The following is a 12,656-nucleotide window of genomic DNA, read 5'->3' on the forward strand; positions in this document are numbered from 1 at the left end:
TATTAAAGAGTAACGTGGACCATGTGTGCTCATTCAAAGCATCGTAGCTCAATCCCAGCATGACTGGTTCGAGGGTCAGCCTGCTTTCTCTGGACTCTGCACTCGAAAGTGTGTAAATACGCCGCCGCTGCTCAGACCACGCACAGTGAAGCCCTGTACGCTCCTGCCGCCATGACCACCTTCGACGACATCTTAGAAGAAGCAGGCAAATTCGGCCCCTTCCAGAAACGTATATTCTCCCTGTTGTGTCTCGTCTCGGTGCCCTTCGCCGGAGTTTACGTGGGCATCGTGTTTCTCGGCTTTACCCCAGAGCATTGGTGCCGTAACCCGGGCGTCAAGCAGGTCCAGATGCACTGCGACTGGAGCTTAGAGAAGGCGCTCGGTGTCGCTGTGCCTTTTCAGAACACATCTGCTGGAGTGGTGCGCAGCCAGTGTGAGAGATTTGATGTGGAGTGGAACGTCTCCGATGTCGGCTGTGACGAGCTGGATGGTGAGATCGGCGAGGCGAAGCGTGCTGCTCTGCCCACGAGTGCCTGCAAGGATGGCTGGGATTACAATTACGAGGGAAGGGAGTCTTTCGTCACGGAGGTACGATTTTCTTTGTTTGTTACAGATCGAATATTTCCGATGAGCACGCAGAAATGCACCCACCAAGTTTACTTTTTTATATTATTTCTAGTGAAAAGATATTTAGTTTCTCAAGTTTCGCAGCTGTTCCACTATTATGAGATAACAGCTCAGTCTTTTCCTGCATGTCATAGTGTTGCAGCAGATATCCTTGCCCTCTCACCTCTTACTCATAAGTCTCAGTGGGTTTCCTCTAATTTCTCGGGTTTCCTCTAGGTTCCCGGTTTTCTCTTACCGGCTAAAAGCGTGGCAGTGGGTAAATGGTTGAGACGTGTGTGTGTGTATGGCATGGTGTGAGGATAGGCTTTGGATTCACTGTGGCCCAGATCAGGAAAAAAAGCTGGTAATACACTGAATTAATGGATTCAATTCGCTTAAAAAAAAATTATTAAATACGAAAATAAATGATTAAAATAAATAAATGAGACTATACAAAAATCTAAATATAATGAGTAATATGTATTTAGAAATGGTTATACATACATGCATACATACTGTATATATACTCATTATTATTATTATTAAATTTTTTTTTAATTAAATTTTTTTAATTTTTTTTTAAATAGGGGGAGATGGTAGGTTAGTGGTTAAGGCAATAGACTTTGAATATGAAGGTCGTAGGTTTAAATCCCAGCCACACCAAGGTGCCACTCTTGGGCCCCTGAGAAAGGCCCCAGTAGCTGCTCTGAACTGTCTCACTCTGGATAAGGGTGTCTGCCAAATGCCGTAAAAATATATATATATAAATTTTACACACCCTTGAATTAAATTTCAGGTTTTAAGATTATAAAAACAGGAATAAAACAAAAAATGCAGAGGAAAAAAGTTCACACTCATCCTTTGTGTAATCACCTTTTGCCTTTATTACAGCATCAAGTCTTTCTGAATAAGTCTCCAATAACCTTCCAGATCTGGACTATGGAATTTGATCCCACTGTTCTTTTCATAGGTTTTCAATGTAATTGAGGAATGATTTCTGGCCGGGCCGTTCCAGGAGTTTGATTATTATTTTCTAAAGCCATGTCTTTATTGATTTTGCTGTGCGCTTTGGGTCATTGTCATGTTGAAATGTCCTTCATGTTCATTCAAATGTTATGTTTAACTTCTCCACACATTTGCTTTGAAATTAATGTAATAATATAATAAAACCTGCCATGACACCTTTTGTTTGATCGATTTATTAGGGTTTTTTACAGACTTTAAATCCCCTGTGAACAAACCATAGGCAAGAATCTATTTATCTAATTTATTGTCTTCTGTAATGCTGTTGACACCTGATAAAGAGATTAGGAATCATATATAATATGTAGGTATAAGGCGGTTTGTAGGTATAAAGCCAGTGTGAAAGGTGGAAATCTTACAATCCCAATTTACAAGTTATATTTACAGCAGTAATGTTGATATTTGAATATTACTTTTTTCTCATTTCTATGTTGAAAAGATTAATTAAGCGACAGTGTATTGCCACATGGCCAACACTCCTTCAAAGAATCTATCAAATCAGTATCTGATAACAGAATGCTGTGAATCTGATCTTTATATTCCATGTTTCTTTGTGTTGCAGTTTAATATGGTGTGCGAGGACGCTTGGTTATTAGACATGTGCCAGGCAACGCTCTCTGTTGGTTTTTTAATAGGCAGCATTGCCATCGGATACCTCGCCGACAGGTACAACACGCTTCCGTCACTCCTCCTTCCTGTTCGTCATGGCATGGTATAGTATTTAGACAAAAGTTTGTGGACACCTGATCATAAGATTTGTATTGGTTTCTTTTTGAATATCCACTAGATGTGTGTAGATTCATTCAGCCACAGGGGGGTTTAGTGAAGTCAGGTACTGATGTGGGTGAGGTGAGGAGTTCTGGGGTGCAGTCAGCATTCACATTCATCCCAAAGGTGTTCAATAGGGCTGGAGCTCTATAGCAGGAGATCTTCCATTCCAACCCATGTAAAGCATATCTTCATGTGGCCGGCTTTATGCACAGGGGCATCGTCATGCTGGAACGAGGTTTGGATCTCCTGGTTCAAGTGAAGGGTCATCCAAAGACATCCTATACAGTACATTTGTGGTAACAGTTTGGAGAAGAACCACACATGGCTGCAAAAGTCAGGTGTTTTAATGTGTTTGTCCATACACTAAGGATGTAACTGTATGCACAATTCATGGTTCGGTACATAGCCGTGTGCGTTTCAGCAGACTTTAACAAATCATTCCTTTTGTCTTTCATCCATTTTACTCCCTTTGATAAGTGGAAATGTCAGGATTTTCTTCTTTTAAGGAGAAATTTCTTTTTCTCTCTTTTTTCCCCCCTCATACCCCTGACATTGCTGTGTATAGCTTGATGTTAAATAATAATAATAATAATAATAATAATAATAATAAAAAAAATGCACTCAAAGTGCGAGGTGGAGACTACACAAACATCCGTGTTCCACACGTAGATAGGATTGCAACCAAAAACCCTGTACTAAATATTTTTGATACGAATACGTGTACCGTTAAACTCCTACCACTAGTGCATCTTATACCTCTTATTGAGTATTGAAGTAAGTCTGCTTTAACACTGAAATGAATGTACCCTAAGTAAGTTAGTGTAATGTGTCAAAGATTGGCATGTAACGAATCTTGTTTATTTTGAGTAATCTAATTATCAGCATCAATATTCCAGAGAACAAGCAGGTCACATGAGCAGGAAAATCTGAATAAAAAAATGAAATGGAATGGACAAATTGGGTAAGACGGATTGCATTGACACAATCAGGAAGCACAGGGTTATTATAGTTGTAAAAATATTACTGTAAGCTGGTAGCTAACCACTAGGTCATTGGTCTTTGGTTTGGAAGGTCATGGGTTTAAATCTGGGCCCTTGAGCAAGGCCCTTAACCCTCAAATGCTCAGTTGTAGGTCACTCTGGATAAGGGCTTCTGCCAAATAACATAAATGTAAATGGGATTTGTATTCATTTTGTGACGTTCTCACTGACCAATCATATAACTGGAAATGCAAAACCCCAGCAAAGACACGTGACATATCGAAATACCCAGTGGATACAGGTGCATTTTGTGTCTCCTGGTCATCCTTAAGATGTTTCTACCACTGGATTTAAGTCCACCTAAGGTAAATTCAGTTGATTTGGAAAGGCACACACATGTCTATATGAGGTCCCACAGATAACAGTGCATGTCGGAGCACAACCCAAACCATGAAGTCTAAACAAATTGACCTTTTAACAATGTGAATAACATCATGGACCTACCTCTGAGGGACTTTGGACATTCATATCTTCCATGTTTACATTGTACACTTTATACATTGGCTCTTGGGAGGATTCCCAGAGAAGGAATTCCACTACATGGTGTATTTGACACTTGTTTCCTGCACATATAATAATACATTCTCTAATTCTCTACGGTCGGATAAATGTTCAAAATACAAAATGCAAATACTATTCAAAGGTATTCATAAAAAATATGCTCAGCTTCATACTTCACTATTTATAATCTTTCTCTTTCATGACAAAAACAGTTTTCCTTCATTGTGAACTTACATTTGCTGGCTTCTTCTCCTTTATTAAATTGCATGTGGGGGAAAGATTAGTTTTTAAAAACTCCTATTTTTATTTTCACTTGAAGTTTTTTCACTGACAGTTTTAGTTTTAATGATGGTTTTCAATAACGATTATAATCTTGATGTCATGGGTAGTTGTGTAGTTAACCTACCCTAATTAAACTTTCTTTCGGCTTCTCCCATTAGGGGTCACCACAGCAGATCATCCGTATTCATGATCCGCATGTTTGATTTGGCACATGTTTTTACGCTGGATGCCCTTCCTAACGCAACCCTCCACATTTATCCGGGCTTGGGACCGGCACTAAGAGTGCACTGGATTGTGCAACCCTAATGGCTGGGGTTGGTTCCCTGACCGGGAATTGAACCCGGGCCACCCTAAGCATACTTGGACTTCATCAACTTCCATAATGTAGAAAACAGCGTTTCAGGACTTTCGATTCTAATTTTATCTGAACATAGAAATCGTTTTGGCTACACAGCAAAGGACCAAATTTGAATTCATGCACTCATTCTACCTCATCATGGTTTCTATAGGAAGAACTTACCTAGACTTACCAGCTGATATCAACAGATTTCTTCCCCACAGTATGGAAGGTTTTCTATGAAGAGAAGTTTATTAATCATTTTTAAAAGCACAATATATGCAATGTATGGATGTATTTTTATTGCCAATGAAACCTCAGTGGTGAGCCTTTAGGGCCAGCAAGACCTTCTCTGCTGGCCCAAACTCAATCAGAATCACTGACTTCATTATAGTTTCATTTATATAAATAATTTTTATATAATCCATTCTCTTTATTTCATAACATTTCTCTTGGATGTCTGTATACATTGTAATTTCAATCCAATCATATTTCAGTCATCACATCACATGTTGCTGAGGTCAAAGGCATCTGTCTGCTATAAGGCCTTCACTGTGAGCTTGTTGTTTTTTAAACTCCATGTTGTTTGAAGCTGTTGTTTTAACCAATCAAATTGAGATCCTTTACACTCCGAGGCCCACTAGAAGGCGTCCGGTCACTTCTGCATTTTCCTGTCTTTTGATTGGATGATCAGAGAGCGCACTTGTCAGAGCTTGCAACCCGTATCTATTGCAAACTGCACAAACTCAAACATATATTTGTGCGTGTTTACATTTACAAGACAGATATTTAAATTTTATACTATAAATTTATAAAATAATATTGACACTTCTGCTGGAGATGATGGATCTATGTGGGCGGTTCAGCTGTGGCTGCAGTGGAAGGAGACTTGTTGGGTTTATTCTCGCTGTATGAGATACCTGCCTATGATATAGTGCTCTATAAAACTGTGTTTTTGTATAATATTGATGATTTCTAAAGCTGTGGAGTCAGGCTGGTATTAAGAGGTGGATTGGTTCAGGTAGGGTACTACTAAAGTCCTAGATGTGAAGTGCATGGCCTACTACTATAAAACCTAACTACACTGAGATGCTTTTTTTCCACTCTGTTCTTATAGGTTTGGTCGAAAATCAGTATTCCTGGCATCCTGTGTTCTGAATACAGTTACAGGAATTCTAGTGGCAGTATCTCCAAATTATATCTCCCTGCTGGTCTTCAGAGCGCTGTATGGTTTTGGGTCTAAGGGCGGCTGGATGGTGGCGTTTGTCCTGAGTAAGAAAGCAATCATTATATGACTTTTATATTGAAGCTGGCTGTAAGAAATCCAGAAATAAAAAACAGAACACGCTTAACCTTGGTAGTCTATTTTTTAACTCTGAAATATAAACATTTGGTTTAAATGATTATGTAATAACTGACAATATTCTAGATCTTTTACATTTTAACTTCTATAAATATGCATTAACATGTCTTCATTCCTTTCATCCTGCCATTCCAAACAGCTAATATCGCTAACTTTGGCTGACAAAATCAAAATTTGCTGGGCAGGAAAAATGCGTGACACTGAAACAAAGTGCATTTTTAGTATTCAAAGTTATTGTATATATTGGTGATTTATTTAACTGTAGCCAAACCAGACATAGAAACAAATCAATAAACAAAGGTACAAATAACTAACTGTTTACTAACATTTTAGTTTTCATTTTTTTAGTTTTTAAGATTTAATAATTTAGGCATTAAGTATGACATTTTAACATCAAATTAGCTGCATGCTGTTGAGAAAAGAAAAATCTTCATCTGGGTGACACCAAATGTTCACTAATCATAGTTCCATCACTGTTGAGGTTATCAGCTGTTTACTAATCGACACTTAATTGCAAAACGATTAAACATGAAATGTTCAAAAAGAAGCATATACCTGTTTTATGGTCAGGTGTCTGCAAACTGTCTATAAATTATACATGCAAGTCAAACATGCTTTAAATTCAGATTCTGATTATATTGTTTACACACAACTACTGCATACTGAGTAAAATGGGTAGTAAAAAACATTATTTTTAAGTCCCCGGAACAGAATTTACACAAACCAGAATTTAATTGCATACAATAAAAAAAATAATAAAATATGTAATATGAAGGATTTAAAAGATAGATGGCAAAATAATGTACAAATATATGGCTGTTTTGTAAATCTATCTTATATTTGTAAAATAATGTACAAATATAAGATAGTGAACTAGCTAATTTATCTAATAAATATAAAAAGTAAATGTAAAATGGGTATATAGACATTTATGAAGGTGTACGGGATGTGCATTTTAGGAAAATCTTATGGTTTTGAGAAATCTTTTTGCATAAAACGGGTTTTCCCAGGCTGCTCCATGTACAGTATATACATGTTTTCATGCCTCCTTGGTTCTGCTCTTAGTTACAGAGCTGGTCGGAGTGGAGTACCGGAGGCCAGTTGCTGTGTTCTTCCAGATGGTCTTCAGCATGGGTATACTCATCCTGCCCCTCATGGCATACCTCATAAGTACCTGGCGCTGGCTGCAGATTGTCATCACAGCTCCATACCTCGGCTTTCTGGCTTACTACTGGTGAGGACTGAGGGATTTCTTAGCAATACTTCTCTATTGCTTTTCATATATGCATGAGCCTACTGTGGATAGTTTCACTTAGGAATCATGTAGATGATTTTGACTCGGATACATTCCAACAGTTTTGCACTTGGGTCTCTCAGAGTGCATCAATAACTTCAACAATGCTTGAAGACAGGTTCCCTTTTGAGAGTAGTTCCTCTCAAAGTTTCATCCTCATATCGTTTCTTTCCATCACCTTTTGCTTGTATATTAGGGATAAACTTATTTATGACTATAAATAAGTCCATCCTTTTTTTCTGCTGATTTGTGATATTTCATAATTAAAGTTCTTTATAAAAAATGTTAATAAAATTACATTTTGAGTCACGGATGGCATGAAAAAAAAAGATTTATTTTATTGTATGGTTCCTATTTCCAGGTTTATTCCGGAATCTCCACGATGGCTTCTCTCTCAAAACAACTCCAGTAAAGCCGTGGAGATCACAAAGCAAATGGCCAAAGCGAACAAGATGACGCTCTCCAAAAAAATTGAGGTATGTTAATAATGTGGCGTTGGGGAAAGAGGTTACAAAATTAATGGCATTTCAAAATTTTACAAATTCACAACAGTCTCTTCATCTTGTAGCGTTTTCTTGGCTGCACTGCTTCCAGTACGTGTATGAGGACGTTTTTTTTTTATCAGATTTAAGCCTCTATGTGCTGCTATGTCAATCTAATCTGCCCAGAGCCTTCAATGTCAGTACTGCTGGCCTTTTGACCATAGAGAATATTAGCAATGAATCTGTTTCTTAAACCAATCAGACTTCATAATCAGATACATATTTCATGTATAGAATTTTGTATAGTATTGGTTGGTTTCTATAATGTGACGTGATAGTGGTGGTATTAAGAGTCCCCACTGAAGGCCCAGGGACCAGATGCATGACCCGCCACTGACTTTCACAATACAAATATTCATATTTGTCATGCACATAAAGCACCTTTGAATCTTGTTCCCACAGACCCTTAAGGAGGACGATAGCACAGACATGGCTGTAGCCTCTTTCTTAGACTTGATCCGGACCCCCAAGATGAGAAAGCACACCTTTATCCTTAGCTACAACTGGTACGTATGTCTGAACTTAAACACACACGTGAAGTGCAGAACACGTATATGAAAAGTGTGTTTTTACCCTCCTGTCAGGTTCACCAGCGCTGTAGTGTATCAGGGCCTGATCATGCGCCTGGGGATCTTGGGCGGAAATGTCTACATTGACTTCCTCATCTCTGGCTTGGTGGAATTCCCTGCTGCCATCCTCATCCTCTTCACCATCGACCGAATTGGCAGAAGGCTGCCGTTTGCAACTGCTAATATTGTCTCCGGAGCCGCCTGCCTTATCACAGCTTTTATTCCAGAGAGTAAGTTGTACACTGCAGCCTGTACTCTTGTGTGTTTAATAGACATTAAATGCTCCTTCCCCAACATCAGTACCTGACTTTACTAATGCCCATGTGGACAATAAACACGAATCTCCACAAACACACTCCAAAATCTAGTGGAACATCTTCCCAGAAGAGTGGAAGTTATTATAAGAGCAAATTGGGACTGAATCCTATAATCAGGTGTCAAAAGCTTTTCTATATAATGAATGTGTCCTTATATGGAAATTAATATAGGGAGCACTTTTTATCCAAACTTGGCTTACAATTTTATGAATGTTTTTTTTTTCTGCACGGTTTGCTCGAAGTTCCATTCAGACAAACTCTTTTTCCGCTCTTGAAACATCTGTTTTTCTGCAGGCATGTTCTGGTTTAAAACAGCCGTGGCTTGTGTCGGGAGACTGGGAATCACTATGGCTTTTGAAATGGTGGTGTTTGTGAACACTGAGTTGTATCCGACCTTCATCAGGTACGTTTTTTCCTCTTCATGGAATTAAATAACAAAGGAAAGCAAGAAAGTCTTGACACAACGTAACGACATGACACATAACATGACATGTACTGTGACGTATAACTTTAAAAAGTATATATGATACATAATATAGTATATATAATACATAACATAACAGTATATAAGATACATACAATAGTATTTGATACATAAGATGATATAACTATGACAATGTAGTATATATGATACATAATGTGATATGACATGATTCATGATAAAGTATATATGATACGTAACATGATATAACAACATGACATAACAGTATATATGATACATAACATTATATAACAACCTGACATTTTGCTTAACTAACATCAAATGACATCATTCATGACGTGACATGACATGACATAATGACATTATTACATTGTTGCTTGCGTAACATTAGTTAACATAGCATATGACTTAACATGATCTAACTGCATGACATCAGTGTTTACCGAACATCAAATAACAACAAATAATGTGGCATAAAACATATGGCATGACATATGACATGATGAGATGAGACATACATAATAACAACATGACAAAACAATGACATGACATTCCTTATACAGCATCATATGGCATAACACATGGCATATGACATAATGACATGACATAATCAGGACATGACATTGGACTGGGGCTCCAGTGGGCTGTATATATGCACCAATAAAGAATGTGTTACTTCCTAATGTGATGAATTTGACTTACAATATGGAATAGTGATCTCTAACTAAAGAGTAACAGCATATATTCCCCCAAAGGAATTTGGGTTTTTCTGTGTGTTCCACTCTCTGTGATGTCGGAGGAATTGTAGCTCCATTTCTGCTTTACCGACTTGCCGTCATCTGGCTGGAGCTACCGCTTATCATTTTTGGTGTGTATGAAGCTGAATATTACAATTGCACATTTTCCAACCACCACCAATTAAATCATTTTACTACTTTTTCAATTGTTTTTTATACATTAAAAAACTTTCTGTAGCCTTCAGATAAAATGTAAGATATTTTATTACTATTATAAGACTGCAAGGTGTTAAACTGCAAGGGGTTCCATTTAAGCACTTATTATTACACATCTCAACAATGGAACTGCAATGAATGGACATCCAGTGCCACCCAGATGAGGATGGGTTCCCTTTTTGAGCCTGGTTCCTCTCAAGGTTTCTCCATCATATATAAACAATTGAATTCAGTTTAATAGTGTATGGACTGATGTAGGTGAGGTGAGGAGGCCTGGGGTACCATTCCAATTCATCGCAAAGGTGTTCAGTAGGGTTCAATAGCTCTTGAGCAGGCCACTGAAGATCTTTCACGGAGCTGGCTTTGTGCTCAGGAGCATTGTCATTCTTGAAAAGGTTTGGGTCTTCAAGTTGAAATCAAAAGATTTGTGCTAACAGTTTTGGGAAGAACCACATGTGAGCGGGAAATTCAGGTGTTTCAATGCTTTGTCAATATAGTGTAGGTATTCTCTACTGATATTCAATATCTTTTCCACTAATCCTAAAACATTTTTTTAGTGATACAACCCAGAACTGAGCTTGTCTTCAATTAGGCAAGACTTAATCATGTCACGAAACAACCAAGAGGCTGATACAATTCTACCACCACCATGCTTTAATACATAGTCAGTATTCTAAAGATGGTGCTGGGTTTCTGCCAAATACGTATAGAGGTTTTGCCAAAGTTCATCACTTCACTCAGAGACTCTAACATGTCTTTTGGAAACTCTGAATTGGATTTCATAAGACTTACTGCTCTTATATAAAACCCAGCTTCTCCTGTCTGTATATTTATTATAACTTTTTTCTCAAAGTTACCCTTGAACTCTTGATCGCTTTTCTGATTAAAAGTTCCATCATATGATTGAAGCTTTGCAATGACCTTGACTGAGCCGTTCATGTAGAAATACTCAACAGTTCATATCAGACCTCACTTCTCATCAACTTTCAAACGACTCTAACAGGAATCTTGGCTGTGATAGCTGGGGGTTTAGTGCTTCTGCTTCCTGAGACCAGAGGTGTACCACTTCCTGAGACCATCGATGACATTGAAAACCCGCACAAGTAAAAAAAAAAAATTTTTTTTTAAAGAAAAATCTCTTGCTTGATGTTGTGTTTATTCTCAAATTTGGTCTTTTCTTTCCACAGAAACACAGAGAATGTGGTGAAAAGTCATCAGCTGGAGAATCTTCTTCACCCGGACGTGACAAATAATAAAGAAACGACCACAGTCTGAGTGGAACATTTGCAATCTAACGGAGGTAATGTGTAGAATCAGGTCATGTGGTGTGATGGACATGACTTTGCTCAGTAAAGAAGTCCAGGACTGGTTGTCATGGTATTTTATCCTGAACACTACAGGGTGCTGTTTAGATATTACCAGATATAATATTACAGGAGACTGGAGACAGTTATAAAGACAGCTGGTGAAAAGATTTATATCATTTAAATAAAATATTTGTTGTTTCCTTCTTTATTGTTTGTATTATTATTATTGTCATGGCCTTAGTTGCCTGTGGTGATGCACAAATAAACCTATAAGCTCCAACATAAATGACTGGGTGCTGTATGTTCACTTTCTTTCTTGTAAGGGTTTGCAAACATTTTAAGTTGTGCTTTAAAAACGGAGCCTGTCAGAAGTTTGGAAAGAGCTACTGTTTTTACAGAGATGCATGTTCCTTTTGTTTAACACACTCTGTATAAATCAGAAACACACTAGGATTGGACAGTGAATGAGTAAAAGATTAATGGACAGCCAATGTGACATTATTGGCTCTAACTGAAGAATAACTGTAGGATGGAGAACAGGAGGGATGATGTCCCTCACAGTCAAACATGGAGGTCAAGTCAAGTCAAGTTTATTTGTATAGCACTTTTCACAACAGACATTGTCTCAAAGCAGCTTTACAGAAATCAACAGTTAAAGTGAATGGTGTGTATTTATCCCTGATGAGCAGCCGTGGCGACTGTGGCAAGAAAAAACTCCCTTAGATGTTATGAGGAAGAAACCTTGAGAGGAACCAGACTCAAAAGGGGAACCCATCCTCATTTGGGTGACATCAAGAGTGTGATCATAAATCATTAAACAATACAGAACACTGGAGAGTGAGAACTAACATGAGCACTGGAGTATAAGATTATAAGTAAAGTTCTTTCTACAGTCTTATACAGTCTTTATGGTTATAAAACTAGGAGCTACCTAGCTTAACATTTGTGATCATCACAGATCCAGCATCAGCTTCTCCATGCCAGAGCCTTTAAACACTCCAGGAGGTCCAATGTCAAAACCCCACACATGTAGTGGGATCCAATTGGCACTGGTACGTCTCTAGATGGTTCGGGATGTTTGCGAGTTCGGCATCTTACTTCTTCAAAGGTCCATAATCTTCATGAGGTGGGACGCTTAATAGTTTTGGAGCAGAGAAGGTTGGAGACACCATCTACGCACTGTTTACACATTCAACTTCATTTTATATAATGCATCATTGCTCATGATAGGATTTCAGTCTGGTTCTTTGAGGCTAATGAGACGTTAATGAGACTCAGGAGTGAAAAGTTTAGTAGAATGTCAAAGATA

The 12,656-nt window shown here is 38.0% G+C and overlaps 1 protein-coding gene across 1 annotated transcript; it reads left to right on the forward strand.

Moving 5' to 3' along the window:
• Window positions 1-21: 21 nt before the first annotated feature.
• On the forward strand, window positions 22-11,550 carry slc22a2 (solute carrier family 22 member 2). The gene is made up of 11 exons (XM_046835651.1): window positions 22-588; window positions 2,192-2,295; window positions 5,678-5,832; window positions 6,989-7,157; window positions 7,579-7,693; window positions 8,162-8,265; window positions 8,344-8,558; window positions 8,940-9,048; window positions 9,843-9,955; window positions 11,044-11,143; window positions 11,228-11,550. The coding sequence occupies exons 1-11, from the start codon at window positions 172-174 to the stop codon at window positions 11,313-11,315; spliced, it is 1,689 nt and encodes a 562-aa protein (XP_046691607.1). The 5' UTR covers window positions 22-171; the 3' UTR covers window positions 11,316-11,550.
• Window positions 11,551-12,656: the final 1,106 nt, after the last annotated feature.

Source organism: Silurus meridionalis, chromosome 23 (assembly GCF_014805685.1).
Source record: "Silurus meridionalis isolate SWU-2019-XX chromosome 23, ASM1480568v1, whole genome shotgun sequence".
Taxonomy (NCBI): domain Eukaryota; kingdom Metazoa; phylum Chordata; class Actinopteri; order Siluriformes; family Siluridae; genus Silurus; species Silurus meridionalis.

Coding starts and splice junctions, on each gene's coding strand:
- slc22a2 (XM_046835651.1), top strand. CDS start 172: ATGACCACCTTCGACGACATCTTAGAAGAAGCAGGCAAATTCGGCCCC. Junction 589..2,191: donor GGGAGTCTTTCGTCACGGAG/GTACGATTTTCT, acceptor TTTGTGTTGCAG/TTTAATATGGTGTGCGAGGA. Junction 2,296..5,677: donor ATCGGATACCTCGCCGACAG/GTACAACACGCT, acceptor CTGTTCTTATAG/GTTTGGTCGAAAATCAGTAT.